Source organism: Coregonus clupeaformis, chromosome 24 (genome assembly GCF_020615455.1).
Source record: "Coregonus clupeaformis isolate EN_2021a chromosome 24, ASM2061545v1, whole genome shotgun sequence".
NCBI classification, from domain to species: domain Eukaryota; kingdom Metazoa; phylum Chordata; class Actinopteri; order Salmoniformes; family Salmonidae; genus Coregonus; species Coregonus clupeaformis.
In genome coordinates, this window is record NC_059215.1 from 38,177,224 (window position 1) to 38,197,418 (window position 20,195).

Below are 20,195 nucleotides of genomic sequence, written 5' to 3' on the forward strand. Positions count from 1 at the left end.
CTGCAGTCCATAAGCGCAGACAAAGGATATCAAGGATCTGGAATGATTCTGTATGGAGGAATGGTCTAAGATCCCTCCCAATGTGTTCTCCAACTCATAAAACATTTGTTAAAAAGGCTCAGTGCCGTAATCCTCGCAAGGTGAGGTATTGAACGGTATTGAAAACAGGGGTGTCAATAATTTCGACCCCTACCTTAAAAAAAATATATATATATATATATATATATATATTACTTAATAAACAAAATCTCTTTCTCTGAGCAATTGTATTAGTATAAAACAATATAATTTCCCAATTATTTATTTGCATACAATATACAGTAGCTCAGTATTTGAATTATTTATTTTATACAGTCATTTTTGCTCATCTTTATCAAGGGTGTCAATAATTTCGGACCCCAGTGTATATCTATTGATATCACACATATTGTATTGTACATATAAATAAATAAACATCAAATAATTACTGCATATACTGTACATACATATTTACATAAATGTGTTTCTCTACACAAGCACCTGATTAAAACACAATATTAGCACAATCATCAACACAGTGCCATTAGAATACATTCAATAAAGTGTCTCAGTCCTTTTAGAGCGTTGCCTATAAAGTGTAAGAAGTTCAAGAGTCCATTTCCCACCCCTCCTCCCCCTCCCACCCCTCCTACGTCTCCCCAGCCCTCTTCCTCCTCCCCCTCCCACCCCTCCTACGTCTCCCCAGCCCTCTTCCTCTTCTCACCCCTCCTACGTCTCCCCAGCCCTCTTCCTCCTCCCCCCTCCCACCCCCTCCTACGTCTCCCCAGCCCTCTTCCCCCTCCCACCCCTCCTATGTCTCCCCACCCCCTCCTCCCCCTCCCACCCCTCCCAAGTCTCCCCAGCCCTCTTCCCCCTCCCACCCCTTCTCTACGTCTCCCCCACCCCTCCTCCCCCTCCCACCCCCTCCCACGTCTCCCCAGCCCTCTTCCTCCTCCCCCTCCTACCCCTCCTCACGTCTCCCCAGCCCTCTTCCTCCTCCCCCTCCTACCCCTCCCTACGTCTCCCCAGCCCTCTTCCTCCCCCTCCCACCCCTCCTACGTCTCCCCCAGCCCTCTTCCTCCTCCCTCTCCTCATTCCTCTTATCTGACGTCATGAGAAGTTCCCATTCTAACTAACCTAGCAGGACCATGGTTACCATATTGATGAGCCAACCAGGATGCGAGGGTGGTAGATGGGGATAGTAACAGGGGAGCAGAGAGAGGGGTTGTGTGTTGCTGTGTCGTCAAGCTGAAGCAGACAGCCTCTCTTCATCCCCAAAGAGACTGTGTAGTAGAGATCTCTGAAAGCCCTCCTCCGAAGACTCTGGAATCAGGAACTCCAACAGCAGGTCACAGATACAGTAGATCAGGTGCCTGTAGAATCTCCCAGACACAGAGAGAGGAGAGAGGTTACCACAGGTCAGATTGAAGTTGACATGGATCAAACGCTCAATGTTTGGCCTGTATGTGACATTGACATTTTAGGTTTAACAACCCTACTATACACACACACCAAAATGCTAAAGCCAGTGATGATAGGGGGCTCACCGGTTGATGTTAGGGTCCTGCAGAGACTCCAGTGCCATATCCCAGCTCAGCCTGTACTTCTCAGAACCCAGCATGTCAGAAATCAGGTCTACACACACAAACACACACACACAAACACGTTAAAATGGCAATAAGGGGACAGTACAATTACCTAATACACCTGTGATTCCCATATGGTTCCCATACAGGTCGCCTAGAGGTTACAATCCCCGAGCCGACTAGGTGAAAAAAATCTGTCTGTGCCCTTGTGCAAGGCACTTAACCCTAATTGCTCCTGTAAGTTGCTCTGGAGAAGAGAGTCTGGATAAATGACTAAAATGTAAATGTAAAATACAGTATTTGATCTAAATGGCTTGGGTAGCATGACTCTGACCCACGTACCTGACCCATGTACCTGGTAGCATAGACATTAAGCCCGGTCGTTGTTGTGTGAGGCAGTGCAGACAGTGACCTGTTAGTAGTTGTGTAGGCAGTGCAGAGTGCAGACACTAACCTGTCAGTAGTTGTGTGAGCCAGTAGTTGTTTGAGGCAGTGCAGACACTGATCAGCTACAACCACTAACCTGGTGGTAGCTGTGTGAGGCAGTGCAGACACTGACCTGGTGGTAGCTGTGTGAAGCAGTGCAGACACTGACCTGGTAGTAGCTGTGTGAGGCAGTGCAGACACTGACCTGGTGGTAGCTGTGTGAAGCAGTGCAGACACTGACCTGGTAGTAGCTGTGTGAAGCAGTGCAGACACTGACCTGGTAGTAGCTGTGTGAAGCAGTGCAGACACTGACCTGGTGGTAGCTGTGTGAGGCAGTGCAGACACTGACCTGGTAGTAGCTGTGTGAGGCAGTGCAGACACTGACCTGGTGGTAGCTGTGTGAAGCAGTGCAGACACTGACCTGGTGGTAGCTGTGTGAGGCAGTGCAGACACTGACCTGGTAGTAGCTGTGTGAAGCAGTGCAGACACTGACCTGGTGGTAGCTGTGTGAAGCAGTGCAGACACTGACCTGGTAGTAGCTGTGTGAAGCAGTGCAGACACTGACCTGGTGGTAGCTGTGTGAGGCAGTGCAGACACTGACCTGGTAGTAGCTGTGTGAGGCAGTGCAGACACTGACCTGGTAGTAGCTGTGTGAAGCAGTGCAGACACTGACCTGGTGGTAGCTGTGTGAGGCAGTGCAGACACTGACCTGGTAGTAGCTGTGTGAGGCAGTGCAGACACTGACCTGGTAGTAGCTGTGTGAGGCAGTGAGGACACTGACCTGGTAGTAGCTGTGTGAGGCAGTGCAGACACTGACCTGGTGGTAGCTGTGTGAGGCAGTGCAGACACTGACCTGGTAGTAGCTGTGTGAGGCAGTGCAGACACTGACCTGGTAGTAGCTGTGTGAGGCAGTGCCGACACTGACCTGGTAGTAGCTGTGTGAGGCAGTGCAGACACTGCTGCCTGGTCTCTTCTCTCTGGATGGGGCTGCGGTCGGGACGGGGCCCATCAGGGAGGACACCCCCGGGCCACACTGCCTCCTGCATCACCTGGAGGTAGATCACCCAGCAGGGAGCACTGGTCAGGTGGGCAACGCCCACGTCCAGCCACCTGGAGGGCAAAGATGGGGGTGAGGTTAGACAAAATAAATATGGAGGTCGGTAGACATACAGTTGAAGTCGGAAGTTTACATACACTTAGGTTGGAGTCATTAAAACTCGTTTTTCAACCACTCCACAAATTTCTTGTTAACAAACTATAGTTTTGGCAAGTCGGTTAGGACATCTACTTTGTGTATGACACAAGTACAATTTTTTTCCACTTATAATTCACTGTATCACAATTCCAGTGGGTCAGAAGTTTACATACACTAAGTTGAGAGTGCCTTTAAACAGCTTGGAAAATTCCAGAAAATGATGTCATGGCTTTAGAAGATTCTGATAGGCTAATTGACATCATTTGAGTCAATCGGAGGTGTACCTGTGGATGTATTTCAAGGCCTACCTTCAAACTCAGTGCCTCTTTGCTTGACATCATGGGAAAATCAAAAGAAATCAGCCAAGACCTCAGAAAACATTTTGTAGACCTCCACAAGTCTGGTTCATCCTTGGGAGCAATTTCCAAACGCCTGAAGGTACCACGTTCATCTGTACAAACAATAGTACGCAAGTATAAACACCATGGGACCACGCAGCTGTCATACCGCTCAGGAAGGAGACACGTTCTGTCTCCTATAGATGAATGTACTTTGGTGCGAAAAGTGCAAATCAATCCCAGAACAACAGCAAAGGACCTTGTGAAGATGCTGGAGGAAACAGGTACAAAATTATCTATATCCACAGTAAAACGAGTCCTATATCGACATAACCTGAAAGGCCGCTCTGTTAGGCTATGGTTCAACCCAGCACTCAGAGAAACAACACGACAAAGGGAGTGGAAGAAACAAAAATATTTAATCAAAGTTAAAATTGTCTTAGTCCAAAAACAACTGAAGTAAAGGAACAGAGTGGGCTAGTCGGCTCCGGAGGAAGGGGAGGCTGAGGCAGGCAGGCAGGCAGGCAGGCAGGCAGGCAGGCAGGCAGGCAGGCAGACCGACAGGCAGGAAGGCAGGCAGGTTGGGAGATATGTCCCGAAACGCTCTGGTAAGAACAACGATCTGGCGCCGGTGGAGAGCCATGCCCAGGAATAAGTAGTGCAGGTTGATGAGAGAATAGGATGCAGCTGCGTAGGCAGGAATCACTGGAAACAACCCGCAGCTGCACAGGAGAGGCAGATCCTGAGCACGCCCCTGATCCACTCCAGACACACCCACATAAAGGGGACAAACACACATACAGATACAACAGAAAAAGAGGGGACAAAACAAGGAGGAAGGGAAACAGAAAAGGGAGAGACAAGCTGCCCACATAACAGTACCCCCCTCAATGGTCGCCACCTGGCGACCCACCAGGCCTGTCAGGGTTGTCGTGATGGAAGTCCGTGATCAGCTGAGGATCCAACACAAAACGCTTAGGGACCCAAGACCTCTCCTCTGGTCCATAACCTTCCCAATCGACTAGGTATTGGAGACCCCTACCCCGCCTCCGAGAGTCCAGGAGCCTACTGACGGTGTAGGCCGGATGGTCGTCAATGAGGCGAACAGGTGGAGGTGGATCAGCCGGCGGACACAAAAGGCTGGAGGACACAGGTTTCAGTTGGGAGACGTGGAAAGTAGGGTGTATCTTCATGGCTGAAGGCAACTTCAAAGCGAACCGCAGCGGGGTTAATGATGGACTCCACCACAAACGGACCCAGGTACCGAGGAGACAGCTTGCGTGATTTGGTACGAAGAGGTACGTTCTTAGATGACAGCCAAACCTCTTGACCAGGATGAAACACAGGTGCGGGAGTCCTGCTCCTATCCGCTGTTGTCTTGTTCCTGTCGGTGGTCCGAAGCAATGCTTCCCGAGCGTCGCTCCACACTCTCTGGCAGCGGCGGAGGTTCTCCTGAACCGAAGGAACAGCCAATTCCTTCTCCTGAGCAGGAAACAGAGGGGGGTTGATAACCCATGGTAACCTCGAAGGGTGAAAGACCGGTGGCAGAGGCGGTGAGGGAGTTGTGGCGTACTCTATCCAGGGCAGATGTTTGGCCCAGGATGATGGATGTTGAGCAGCCACACAACGAAGGGTTGCTTCGAGGTTTTGATTGGCTCTTTCTGTTTGACCGTTGGTCTGGGGATGAAACCCTGAGGACAGACTAACGGAAGCACCCAAAGCAGAACAGAAACCCTTCCAAACACGGGAAGTAAACTGTGGGCCTCTATCAGATACGATGTCCACAGGTATTCCATGGGGACGGAATACATGTTGGACTAGGAGGTCCGCTGTCTCACTGGCAGACGGTAATTTTGGTAATGCTATATAGTGGACAGATTTAGAGAATCTGTCCACAATGGTAAGTATAGTATCATTACCTTCAGACTTGGGTAGGCCGGTGACAAAATCCATGGCAATGTGGGACCAGGGACGGCTGGGAACTGGGAGGGGTAGCAGCAGCCCCGAAGGGGACTGATGGGAGGCTTTGCCCGAGCACAGGTTGAACAGGCTGCCACAAAAGCCCGAACGTCAGTTTCCATTGAAGGCCACCAAAAATGTCTCCTAAGCAGCGTCAACGTGCGTCTCATCCCAGGGTGACCAGCAAAACGGGAGGTGTGAATCCACTGCAACACCTGAGACCGGACCGTCTCGGGAACAAAGAGTAGGTTGGGAGGTCCATCACCCGGTCCCGGGTCCGTGGCAAGTGCAGTCTTCACAAGAGACTCGATCTCCCACTGAACAGCCGCCACGACGCATGAGGAAGGCAGGACTGCCTCAGGCTCGCTGGTCTCCGAAGGGTCAGCAAACTGGCGGGACAAAGCATCTGGTTTAACATTTCTTGACCCCGGTCTGTATGTAAGAATAAAGTTAAACCTACTAAAAAACAGGGCCCATCTGGCTTGGCGTGAGTTGAGTCTCTTAGTGGCTTGGATGTAAGCCAAGTTTTTGTGGTCAGTCCAGACCACAAACGGCAGTTCAGCTCCATCCAGCCAGTGCCGCCATTCTTCCAGTGCAAGCTTGACCGCCAGCAGTTCCCGGTTTCCAACGTCGTAATTCCGTTCTGTGGGTGACAATTTCTTGGAGAAAAAAGCACAGGGGTGAAGCTTTTGGTCAGTGGGGGAGCGCTGGGAGAGGACTGCTCCCACACCTGAGTCCGACGCGTCCACCTCCACAACAAACTGCAGAGAGGTATTGGGGTGTATCAACACGGGGGAGGTGGAAAACAGTTCCTTCAAAACCCCTACCGCCTGCTCCGCCTCAGGGGACCACCGAAAAGGGACTTTAGGAGATGTGAGTCTTGTAAGGGGTGCCACCACTCTACTAAAACCCTTAATGAATCTACGGTAGAAGTTAGCAAAGCCCAAAATCGTTGAAGTTGCTTACGGGTGGTGGGTGTGGGCCATTCGTCACTGCCCGGATCTTCTCGGGGTCCGCCTTCACCTGCCCGCTCTCAATTATGAATCCAAGGAACGATGTAGACTGTTTGTGGAACTCACACTTCTCTGCTTTGACGTACAGCTTGTTCTCCAAGAGCCGTTGAAGGACTTGACGGACGTGTGACTCATGCTCCTCGGGTGACTTGGAAAAAACAAGAATATCATCCAGGTATACAAAGACAAAACGGTTCAAAAAATCCCTAAGAACATCGTTCACCATGGCTTGAAAACCGCAGGGGCATTTGAAAGCCCAAAGGGCATGACCAAATACTCAAAATGTCCCAGTGGAGTGTTGAAAGCGGTTTTCCACTCATCTCCCTTTCGGATTCGGACAAGGTGATAAGCATTCCTGAGGTCGAGCTTGGAAAACACTGTGGCGCCATGCAGAGGTTCAAAAGCTGAGTTGATGAGTGGAAGGGGATACTTGTTTTTAACAGTTATGTTGTTTAAACCCCTGAAATCGATACAGGGGCGTAACGACTTGTCCTTCTTTTCCACGAAAAAGAAACCTGCACCCAAAGGAGACGACGAGGACGGATTATGCCCGAGACCAGAGAATCACCAATGTACTGCTCCATTGCCTCTCTTCCGGTCGGGACAGATTGTATAACCGACTAGAGGGCAAGGGAGCACCAGGAAGCAGTTCAATAGGGCAATCATAAGGCCTATGTGGTGGTAGAGACAGAGCCTTGTCCTTACTGAAAACCTCCGCTAAGTCATGGTATTCTTTGGGGACAGATGACAGATCAAGAGGAGCTGAGGGAGGAGTTGGGTTACACTTAGTGGGGGGAACCGCTGACCTCAGGCACTCGGAATGGCAGTTAGTGCTCCAACTGAGAATGGTGTGATGTGTCCAATCAATTTGTGGGTTGTGAAGAGCCAACCAGGGGAAGCCAAGGATTAGGGAGGTAGCTGAGCCAGACATAACTCTTAGCTGAATGCTTTCACAATGATTGCCAGAAATCACTAGGGGAAACGGGGGTGGTTTGATGAGTTATCTCCACGAGGAGGCGCCCATCAAGGGCTGTGACCCGAATGGGGGTAGGTAGTGGCTCCATGGGGATACGAGCTTGTGTAACTGAACTGGTGGCTAATAAAGTTATCTTCTGCACCTGAGTCTATGAGAGCTGAGAGTGGCAGGGAATGACTCTGGAAACGTAAGGTTACAGGTACTTGTAATCGGGGAATGATGGGTTCAGGATCTAACTCTGGGCTCGCAAGTAGACCCACCGTTACGAGCGAGCCTTGTCTTTTGGCCGCTTAGGGCATGTAGCCAGAATGTGTGTGGCGTCTCCACAGTACAGGCACTCACCCGCCTGGAGGCGCCGTTGCCGCTCTGCTGGAGGTAGTCGAGCTCGACCCACTTGCATAGGTTCCTCCTCTGTGCTCGGGATGGAATCAGGAACAAGAAGCTGCCGACTCCGGAGAGGCGAGACTCGAGTGGTTGAAGGCTGGGAACTCGTCCTCCTAGATGTGGCCGATCGCCTCTCTCCCGACGCCTCTCCGCAACCGATTGTCAAGCTTGATGGACAGGGAAACGAGAGAATGTAAATCATGTGGCTCATCACGAGCAGCCAGTTCATCCTTAATGGCTTCATTCAAACCGTTTAGAAATGCTCCTTGAAGTGCCACATTGTTCCACTTGGAGTCCGCTGCCAACGCCAGAACTCAATAGAGTACTCTGCCACACTGTTAGAACCCTGCCTCAAATTAAAAAGTATCTTGGAGGAATTACCCACATGGTCAGGATGGTCAAAAACAGTCTTCAATTTAGCAGAGAAATCAGCAAAAGTCAATCCAGTCAAAGTTTGATCTGAGCACACAGCCTCAGCCCAAACCAGAGCTTTCCCTCTTAACAGCCCCAGAACATAATGTACCTTAGATGCATCAGTAGAAAACGACAGTGGTCTCTGCCGAAAAATCAAGTCACACTGAAGCAAAATCCCGGCACTTGTCCAATTCTCCATTGAACGGTTCAGGCGACGTGACAGGGGGTTCCCGACGGAACGAAGCCTGCCTAGTGTCCGAGGAAACAACTTGGGGTGCATCAAACTGGGGGTCAGAGAGAGATGGAGAACTGATAACAGACAATTTAGAGACGTGTGTAGTTAACTGAGTCACCTGGTTCAGCAGTTGATGATTATCTTCCACAAGAGTCCGAATCAACTGGTCATGCTGTCCTAGCAACGTTCCTTGAGCCTGGATAGCTTGTTGGAAGCTGTCTTTGTTTGCCCCGTGCTGTTTCTCTGTTGGGTCCATGGCCAGATCGTTCTGTTAGGCTATGGTTCAACCCAGCACTCAGAGAAACAACACGACAAAGGGAGTGGAAGAAACAAAAATATTTAATCAAAGTTAAAATTGTCTTAGTCCAAAAACAACTGAAGTAAAGGAACAGAGTGGGCTAGTCGGCTCCGGAGGAAGGGGAGGCTGAGGCAGGCAGGCAGGCAGGCAGGCAGGCAGGCAGGCAGACCGACAGGCAGGAAGGCAGGCAGGTTGGGAGATATGTCCGAAACGCTCTGGTAAGAACAACGATCTGGCGCCGGTGGAGAGCCATGCCCAGGAATAAGTAGTGCAGGTTGATGAGAGAATAGGATGCAGCTGCGTAGGCAGGAATCACTGGAAACAACCCGCAGCTGCACAGGAGAGGCAGATCCTGAGCACGCCCCCTGATCCACTCCAGACACACCCACATAAAGGGGACAAACACACATACAGATACAACAGAAAAAGAGGGGACAAAACAAGGAGGAAGGGAAACAGAAAAGGGAGAGACAAGCTGCCCACATAACACGCTCAGCAAGGAAGAAGCCACTGCTCCAAAACCGCCATAAAAAAGGCAGACTACGGTTTGCAACTGCACATGGGGACAAAGATCGTACTTGTTGGAGAAATGTACTCTGGTCTGATGAAACAAAAATAGAACTGTTTGGCCATAATGACCATCATTATGTTTGGAGGAAAAAAGGGGTTCCTTGCAAGCCGAAGAACACCATCCCAACCGTGAAGCACGGGGGTGGCAGCATCATGCTGTGGGGGTGCTTTGCTGCAGGAGGGACTGGTGCACTTCACAAAATAGATGGCATCATGAGGAAGGAAAATTATGTGGATATATTGAAGCAACATCTCAAGACATCAGTCAGGCAGTTAAAACATGGTCGCAAATGGGTCTTCCAAATGGACAATGACCAAAAGCATACTTCCAAAGTTGTGGGAAAATGGCTTAAGGATAACAAAGTCAAGGTATTGGAGTGGCCATCACAACGCCCTAACCTCAATCCTATAGAAAATGTGTGGGCAGAACTGGAAAAGCGTGTGCGAGAAAGGAGGCCTCCAAACCTGACTCAGTTACACCAGCTCTGTCAGGAGGAATGGGCCAAAATTCACCCAACTTACTGTGGGAAGCTTGTGGAAGGCTACCCGACACGTTTCACCCAAGTTAAACAATTTAAAGGCAATGCTACCAAATACTAATTGAGTGTATGTAAACTTCTGACCCACTGGGAATGTGATGAAAGAAATAAAAGCTGAAATAAATAATTATCTCTACTATTATTCTGACATTTCACATTCTTAAAATAAAGTGGTGATCCTAACTGACCTAAAACAGGGAATTTTTACTAGGATTAAATGTCAGGAATTGTGAAAAACTGAGTTTAAATGTATTTGGCTAAAGTGTATGTAAACTTCCGACTTCAACTGTATGTATACATGCACGTACATACACAATAGGGTGAGTCAAAAAGAAAAGGGATGTGACATACACTGAGATGAGGCACACAAAAAATATGCAGAAGTGCATGCATACGTACACACAGTGAATGGAATGTACAGTACATTCGCAGGTTAACGTTTTTCATCATTCATCTTCTGGAGGCAGCTCTGCAGAGTGGTCACTAGCTGGCAAAGTCATAAAGTCATCAAATCTGACTCAAACCTAACATTAACCCTAACCTTGACCACACTGCTAACCTGAATGCCTAATAGCTGATTTATGCCTGATCCGGCAATGCTGTCCGGAGGATCCGTATGGAGGGTGTGACACAATTGCGGAGCCTCTGGAGGCGTGCGGAGGCCAAATCGCTGTGCCCTCCCAAACTTTGTAACAATGCAGAGGGCTCCGTATAGACATGATTGGTTGACGGTAGGTGGGGGCGGGAGGTCCTATATAAACACAAACTCACTTCCTTGACAACTTCCTTCACAACAGCGAAGCTTAGGAAGTATGAATGCCTTGACTTCTGCAGAGGCCGTATCACCGTAAATATTTTATGGCCAATGCAGACGTCAGATTGACCATGCAGCGCCTTTAATCCTAACATTAAATTAAGCACGTTTGATATCCAGTGCCTAGACTCTCTCTCTCTCTCTCTCTCTCTCTCTCTCTCGAGCTGGATTCTTCATAGGCCTCTGGAGTTGTGTGCTTCCAGCACAGAAAAATCAGCATCACAGCCATTGGGTGTACAGCATTGTACTTGGGAGCCTGGCTTGAGCTGTGGGATTTAGCATAGCACAGGGCAAAGCTCTGAAACAGGAAACCCTACAACTAAGATTTCCATTCCACAAATTCTCAGAATGTTCCAGAACTGCACCTGCAGTCCTGTGGCTCATGGCTGATGTTCAGTCAGGCCTCTTACTGTAACTCCCACTGAGTCACTGAAAGGGGAGGGGGACATTAATAATGGGCCAACGCACATACACTATGTAATGTTATGTGTCTGAATGACTGTGTTTCTCTACGGCAATCCATACGTGTGTGTCTAAATGGCTGTGTATCTCTATGGCAGGTGGTCTGTGTAGTATGGAAGGGTTGTCTTTAGGCAAATGGCTTGCAATGAGGCAGAATGCCAGACTCAATACAGCCTGCTGGTCCATGGCTGTATAAACCAGTGAAAATCAGTGACGCATGGTAAAAGGCAACTATTGAAACAATGCATTTAGCATTTTCTAAATTCTGGCACACTTTACGAGAATGTTCTGAGCACAGAGGGCCATTCCACCCATACTAAGTTTATGGAGGAATATGTATACAGTTTCTGAATATCTTTTCTACAGTTTATGGATGAATATGAATTGTTCCTGTCCTGATTGATAACATGCCAGTGTCCCTTTGCCCTCGTCTGCAGTATTGATCTGATGGCTGGGCTGAATCATGAGTGCTGCTCTCGTAATCTGTCTGAGCATGCACTCTTTCTGCCCAGAATCAGATGAGATTGCTAGGAGTGCTTTGCATGACTGTGCTCTACAGTATGTCCATGCCAACAACACGGGACTACAAAACTGGAGGCCCCAAGACACAAATTCTAAAAGTTTTATGCGTTTTGACCCATCATAAGTCACTTTATGCCAATCATATTTAAAAAAGAATCAGGCGGGTCCCCGGACACATAAAATCTAATTTATCTTTAAGAAAATGCAGTTATTTAAGCATGTTTTTAAGAGGTCCTTTTCAGATGCTGTTCTTTACACCACAATTACACAATTTGTATACAGAAATCCTTTTCATGACAACATACAGTGTTTCCACACAAGTGCAATACTCAAACTAGTGGCAACTGAGCTGCCACCAACTTTTAACAGGGCACATCCATTTGGCCATACAGGTAAAGGTGTTCACAGTACAGTCAGTTTGTATCTCTCCGATAATACAGCTATGTGGTTGAAGTTGCTGTGGGTGTAATCTCTCGTGGACAAATTCTGCATGTAAACCAAGAGAATCTGTCAGGACTAAATAGCATGCGTAGAAAAAGAGCAGCAGTAGTTACGGTGTTTGCGTTTTTCGTCTCTGGTTATTTGAACAAATAATTTTGCAGGTGTTAGCATCTTTCGAATTTTGGAAGGGGAGGGGACATTTGGCCCGTAAGTTGCAAAGAGAAAGGGTGGAGCTCCTCATTCCGGTTCCACTCTTTATTCTAGCATTTCTTGATCTCTTAACATGTATGGACCCAGAACTTAATCGAGCAGTTGACCAATTACATGAGACTTTAGTTCTGGGTTAACCAAGATTACTTTTGGTGTAAGGCTGTCTACAGTCAGGATGACTACCAGTAGATACCAGATGTTAATGTCTTGGTGATGTCTCCATAATTACACAATTTGTAAACAAAAGGTACTTTTCATGATAATGTCTTTCCACACACATCTATTGGCACAGGTAAAGGTGTTTACTGTCATTACATCTGTCTGATAATACTGTACAGACTCTGTGGTTGAGACAGTCTGCAGGATGACTACTACCAGTAGATGTTACTGTCTCTGTGCTGTCTCATCTCTCCCCTGCCTCCCTCCCCACTGGTTGTGTGAAAAGACACAGCTCAGCAGCTCATTGTTCCCAGGACAGTCAGGACCTTCCCAGCAGCACTGTGTCTGGTCTGGCCTGGAGGTGAAATCTGGCCCCTGGTCCCATTGTCGGGCTTCTGGCTTGTATGAATTGGACGGACTCCTCACACTAGGGAATGGGGTGGGCGGATAGAGACACACTGCCCAGGCAGCCCGTCTGTGGAAAGTACCTTGAAAAGTCCAAGCCACCTGTGGGCCAGCCAATTGTGTGTAGTGCCCTTTGACACTACAGGGTTGCCCCGGTGATAACGCAGGGACCTGATGTAAGAGTGAATCGAATGGAGCCCTGTCCTGCCCTGTGTGTTTAGCATTATGAACCCAACCCAACCCCATGGCTGGCCTAAACCACCTGCTCATCTCACGCCCAGATACAATGGCCTGGTCTCTGATGTCATATCCTGTCACAGAACCCAGTGCAGTGGTGCAACAAATATGTATCTATTTTGTCATATTTTAGTCATTTAGCAGATGCTCTTATCCAGAGCAACTACGGTTAAGTGCCTTGCTCAAGGGCACATCGGCATATTTTTCACCTAGTCGACTCAGAGATTCAAACCAACACCTTTTGGTTACTGGCCCAACTCTTAACCGCTAGGCTACCTGCCGCCCGGCATATGGCTAGGACTAGGTCTAAGGCATGGAATATAAGATTCTGACATAAAAGCTATGGAAATTGCAAGGGCAATGCTTTATATGCCATTCAATATTAAATATCAAGTCATTACATTATGAAACTCCAAACCCTCCTCAATGTTCTGTGGCCATACTTCTACAGGTGTGTGCTGCCTCCTAGCGGTAGAAAGTGACATTGCGACAGGAACTTTATGGATCCCAGTGCAGGTACTGCAGACTGTAGTCTGTACCTGATTGATTGATGATTTATATAATTTATTTAAGTGTCATACACCTACCGGTGCAAGGCCCACATGGGCTTACAAGACACTACAGAACAAAATAAGGTTTTACAAATTATATGCATACAATAATCATGGCCAGTACAGCGACCATCTAGCCACACCACACAAACAGTACATTTCTCCTTCTCCTCCAGGCATTATGAACAAACTGAGCAATCTCAAATATGCCCTGTCTGAAACAAAATTTAAGCCTCTGTTCGTCCTGTAACCAGAATTCCTCAGGGTTATCACCAATTGTTTTTTCTTCAGATCGTCATACAGAGGGCAATAAAACACTAAATGGATTTAGTTTTCGATTTCCCCAAGATCACATAGTAGGCACATTCTCTCCTCTTCAGACACTCTGTTAAATCTAACCGTATCTATAGCCAGAGGGAGGGTGCCGGATCTGAGTTGTGCACAAACAGACCTTTGGCTTTTTGTTAGGATCAGGCACAGGGGTGTAGTTATTTTTGATAAGAGTGTACGTTCAAAATTCTGGTTTAAACCAAACATCAACTGCCCATTTTTTCTTGTGGATCAGAAAAAGCTTGTCCTTGATTTAGTTAACACCATATGGTAATTTGTTCCTGGATTATTCTGCAAATCAGTTTCACAAAAAAAATGATAATTCTCTAGCCCACGGATAGTTATGAGTAACGTCCACCTTTCTTTTGTGATTATGTGTTCTGCCATATTTATCAGTCTGTTCCATAGACGTACCATGTCACCTTTTTGCCTAACCACACATGGTTCCCAACTCATATCTCCAAAGATGGCCAGGTTTGTGCACACCAAGTTTGTGCACACCAAGGACAATGCAAATACTCCGGGTAGCCATGATTAGCTGTTCAGGAGTCTTATGGCTTGGGGGTAGAAGCTGTTAAGAAGCCTTTTGGACCTAGACTTGGCGCTCCGGTACCGCTTGCCGTGCGGTAGCAGAGAGAACAGTCTAGGACTAGGGTGGCTGGAGTCTTTGACAATTTTTAGGGCCTTCCTCTGACACCGCCTGGTACAGAGGTCCTGGATGGCAGGAAGTTTGGCCCCAGTGATGTACTGGGCCGTACGCACTACCCTCTGTAGTACCTTGCGGTCGGAGGCCGAGCAGTTGCCATACCAGGCGGTGATGCAACCAGTCAGGATGCATGTGTTCACCAGAGTGAAACCAAGGTATTTATAGAGCCCAGTGTAGAATAATGGGGTTGTACCAAAACAAAAGTTATGTGTACTTCTCTGCACCCCCTTCTTTCTGAAATGAACAATCTGGGTCTTCTCTTGATTTATACACCGTAAACTAACAATATTCAACATATTCTGGGGGTCATCTTTGGTCTCGGCAAGGATAACTATGTTATCAGCATACAACAAGATAGCCAGGAATATATCCGCAACTTCAACACCAAGTTTAGCATGTTTGATTTGTAGGGCTAAATCATTAACATGTAGTAGAAAGAAAGTGGGCGAGAGTATGTCTCCCTGCTTTTTACACCATAAGGGGTTGGAAACCAGCCAGTCCTAAGGTCAAGTGCAGTCGCAAAAACCATCAAGCGCTATAATGAAACTGGCTCTCATGAGGACTGCCACAGGAAAGGAAGACCCAGAGTTACCTCTGCTGCAGAGGATAAGTTAATTTGAGTTAACTTAAGAGAACCTTCACAGAGTTCAAGTAACAGACACATCTCAACATCAACTGTTCAGAGGAGACTGCGTGAATCAGGCCTTCATGGTCGAATTGCTGCAAAGAAACCACTACTAAAGGACACCAATAAGAAGAAGAGACTTGCTTGGGCCAAGATGGTGTGGGGGAGATTTGCTGGTGACTCTGTCAGTGTTTTATTTAGAATTTAAGGCACACTTAACCAGCATGGCTACCACAGCATTCTGCAGCGATACGCCATCCCATCTGGTTTGCGGTTAGCAGGACTATCATTTGTTTTTCAACAGGACAATGACCCAACACACCTCCAGGCTGTGTAAGGGCTATTTGACCAAGAAGCAGAGTTATGGAGTGGTGCATCAGATGACCTGGCCTCCACAATCACCCGACCTCAACCCAATTGAGATGATTTAGGATGAGTTGGACTGCAGAGTGAAGGAAAAGCAGCCAACAAGTGTTCAGCAAACACTACCGTTCCAAAAGTTTGGGGTCACTTAGAAATGTCCTTGTTTCGAAAGAAAAGCAATTTTTTTGTCTTTTAAAATAACATTGTTAATGTTGTAAATGGCTATTGTAGCTGGAAATTGCTGATTTTAATGAAATATCTACATAGGCGTACAGAGGCCCATTATCAGCAAACATCAGTCCTATGTTCCAATGGCACGTTGTGTTTGCTAATCCAAGTTTATCACTTTAAAAGGCTAATTGAACCCTTTTGCAATTATGTTAGCACAGCTGAAAACTGTTGTACTGATTAAAGAAGCAATAAAACTGGCCTTCTTGAGACTAGTTGAGTATCTGGAGCATCAGCAATTGTGGGTTCGATTACAGGCTCAAAATGGCCAGAAACCAATAACTTCTGAAACTCGTCAGTCAACGCTGTGTACTACTCCCTTCACAGAACAGCGCAAACTGGCTCTAACCAGAATAGAAAGAGGAATGGGAGGTCCCGGTGCACAACTGAGCAAGAGGACAAATACATGAGAGTGTCTAGTTTGAGAAACAGGCGCCTCACAGGTCCTCAACTGGCAGCTTCATTAAATAGTACCTGCAAAACACCAGTCTCAACGTCAACAGTGAAGAGGCGACTCCGGGTTTGCTGAGTTGCAAAGAAAAAGCCATATCTCAGACTGGCCAATAAAAAGAAAAGATTTAGATGGGCAAAAGAATACAGACACTGGACGGCGAAAGATTGGAAAAAAAGTGTTATGGACAGACGAATCGAAGTTTAAGGTGTTCGGATCACAAAGAAGAACATTTGTGAGACGCAGACCAAATGAAAAGATGCTGGAGGAGTGCTTGATGCCATCTGTCAAGCATGGTGGAGGCAATGTGATGGTCTGGGGTTGCTTTGGTGGTGGTAAAGTGGGAGATTTGTACAGGGTAAAAGGGATCTTGAAGAAGGAAGGCTATCACTCTATTTTGCAATGCCATGCCATACCCAGTGGACGGTACTTGATTGGAGCCAATTTTCTCCTACAACAGGACAATGACCCAAAGCACAGCTCCAAACTATGCAATAACTATTTAGGGAAGAAGTAGTCAGCTGGTATTCTGTCTATAATGGAGTGGCCAGCACAGTCACCGGATCTCAACCCTATTGAGCTGTTGTGGGAGCAGCATGACCGTACGTAAGAAGTGCCCATCAAGCCAATCCAACTTGTGGGAGGTGCTTCAGGAAGCATGGGGTGAAATCTCTTCAGATTACCTCAACAAATTGACAACTAGAATGCCAAAGGTCTGCAAGGCGGTAATTGCTGCAAATGGAGGATTATTTGACGAATGCAAAGTTTGAAGGACACAATTATTATTTCAATTAAAAATCATTATTTATAACCTTGTCAATTATTTCCTATTCATTTTGCTATATTTCCTATTCAAACTCATTTAATGTATGTTTTCATGGAAAACAAGGACATTTCTAAGTGACCCCAAACTTTTGAACGGTAGTGTATGTGGGAACTCCTTCAAGACTGTTGGAAAAGCATTCCAGGTGAAGCTGGTTAAGAGAATGCCAAGAGTGTGCAAAGCTGTCATCAAGAAAAAGGGTGCTACTTTGAAGAATCTCAAATATAACATATATTTTGATTTGTTTCACCCTTTTTTGGTTACTACATGATTATATTTGTGTTATTTCATAGTTTTGATGTCTTCACTATTATTGTACAATGTAGAAAATAGTAAAAATAAAGAAAAACCCTTGAGTGAGTAGATGTGTCCAAACTTTTGACTGGTACTGTATATATATATATTTATATTCCGGACTCTTGACATTGCTCGTTCTGATTTTTGGATTATGTGTGTATTTTTGATTGTATTTCTGGATATTACTGCACTGTTGGAGCTAGAAACATACTGTAAGCATTTTGTTGCACCTGTAATAACATGTGCAAATCTGTGTACGCGACCAACAACAAACTTTGATTTGCTAGAGAGCTGTCACTGTGGCTTCCCTCCACTGCTCCACATTTTGGATGGAGAGATGAGAGAAATGAGAGATGATTCGGTTGCATTTTAAAACTATCCACATTAACCAGTGACTTAATGTCATTGACAGTTTACGGATAAGAGTGCTTACCGCAAATGCTGCTAATATTACCCCTTCCACAGAATTACCTCTAATATTAACCCCTCTAGGGGTCTGGTTTCCAGCACAGGCTGTTTTGGGAATATAATTATATTTACACAGCCTGACATCATCTGTTGGATGTTTACCATCATAGGTGGGAAGTGTGTGAGGGAGGGAGTAAGAGGGAGGGGAGGTCATATTATTAAGGCAGAGTGGGGTGTGTGGAGTGGTGGGTCATATTAGGGAAAGCAGAAAAACCAACACTCTAAACAAGTTTCAAGGAAGCTCCATACTAACTATATCTTCTTTAAAACTGCATCAAAACCTCATACCATTCACTTCATCAGATTGACTTGACAAACATGGTTTGAGAGCGTATTCTCTCGCCAATTAAAATAGGTAGGGGGAAGGAAGAAGAGGAGGAGGAGTAGGGAACATGCACTGGCCTTCTTCGGTCTTGTTCTTATTCCATTTAGGCACAGTACAGTGTGTAATGTACTGAGTGCTGAAAGGCTCCACAGTGATAAAATGGACCAGCACCATTGTGTAATAGCTCTGCTGTTTAAAAACATTCCATGGCCACCATGCCAAAGTAGCTACACGTCCAACTGTGAATGGTGCTGGAGGACTTGGACCAAGCACCTGCTGAGACATCGTGTTTACACACACACACACACACACTGTATGTAAAGAATAGTCTCCTGACTGCAGCATCCTGGGAAAGACAGTCTCCACACTGAGCCAAACACTCTGCTCTGTTCTCAGACCATAACCAAGAATCGCTGTTTAGGGACCGATAATTCAGGGTCGGACGAAGAGGGATAACCCATAGTGTTGGAACAACATGCAACGTTTCCCAACAACATGAGATGGAGTACTGTCTAGTGTTCACAGTCATTTCATAATGGTATGTCTCTCATGACAGACGTAGCTGGCCAGACCAGCGTGCAACGAGATTTGGTTCTTGGTGCTGGGAATATATAATATAGTGAACATGAACTATGAGCTGCGTTTTACATCTCAGGGTTACATTAGTTTCAGAATCAAATATTTGAGGTTAAAGGTCATACTGAAAAGGTTTTAGGAATCTTTCATCCTCAAATGCTATCATTATCATCTTCATCATCATCCTCATCAATTAGCAAAGTACCACCAGATTCTGATCGAGTCTGACTGACTACCTTCGTGGACAGACATAATCAACTTCCCTGTCATCCCTCTCCAGTATAAGGTCTTCCCAAGTAATTTTAGATCAAACATTTATGTAACCTCCTCTGCATGTCTAAATCTTTTAATGTGTCATGCTGTTGTTTCTGTGTCTGGCCAAATTAAGTATTGGCTTGTTAAAAAGACTCCATGGGAGGGGGTTGGGGTGTAGTTCATGCATGGAGCATATCACTGAAAACATCCAGTTCCCCAGACTTTGCCGTCAATCCCTGGATGCTGAGATAGTGCCTCCCAATAGTAAATTCACAGGAAAGATATGGCCAAGGATTACAGTGATTCTTGCAAAGTGGCTATACAATAACTACATGGCATACGGGTGTCTAGACTACAGCGTTTCATTTTTTCACAGTTTTGTTGTGGCACCATTGATCAACTATCTTCCTTGTTACAAGGGTTGAATCTATTGCAGACACAGAACCCAGCAATACAAGTGATCTTAGTTCGGATTAATCTAGATAGAAGCTCAACAGTCAACAAGGACCGGACAAGGACAATTACATTTACATTTTAGTCATTTAGCAGACGCTCTTATCCAGAGCGACTTACAGTTAGTGAGTGCATACATTTTCATACTGGCCCCCCGTGGGAAACAAACCCACAACCCTGACGTTGCAAGCACCATGCTCTACCAACTGAGCTACAGGGGACAATACGAGAGATAATAATTCATTTGAAAGAAAGGGCATGAAGATAAGTCCATATTTGGGTATAAAGGCAGAGCATGTCGGTCTGTGCTTACTTGTATGGCTACAAATCACAACTAATGGTTATCCTAGAAATGTGACTCAGTGTTGCACTTGTAGCTGTGTACATAATCAGATCTATCTTGTCTCACATCCATGGTGCTGATATTTTTCTTCCTTCCTGCCAAAGTGCATTACATAAATCACTGACACAATGTGGTCATTCATTTAAAGGAGTGCAGAGAAGAGGTGGAACTAGACACACCTCATGAGCCGGTCCAATCTC

The 20,195-nt window shown here is 46.4% G+C and overlaps 1 protein-coding gene across 2 annotated transcripts in view; it reads right to left on the minus strand.

Annotated features, from left to right (window-relative positions):
• Positions 1-1,089: 1,089 nt before the first annotated feature.
• The window catches only part of snx19a (sorting nexin 19a), a 57,521-nt gene continuing 38,415 nt past the window's right edge, over positions 1,090-20,195 (minus strand). For both annotated transcript variants that reach the window (XM_041845994.1, XM_041845993.2), the window contains exons 11-13: positions 2,956-3,140; positions 1,566-1,653; positions 1,090-1,391 (exon numbers count right to left, since the gene is read on the minus strand). In XM_041845994.1, the coding sequence (XP_041701928.1) occupies positions 1,262-1,391; positions 1,566-1,653; positions 2,956-3,140 (403 nt within the window). In that variant the 3' untranslated portion in view covers positions 1,090-1,261. The remainder of the gene's footprint in view (positions 1,392-1,565; positions 1,654-2,955; positions 3,141-20,195) is intronic.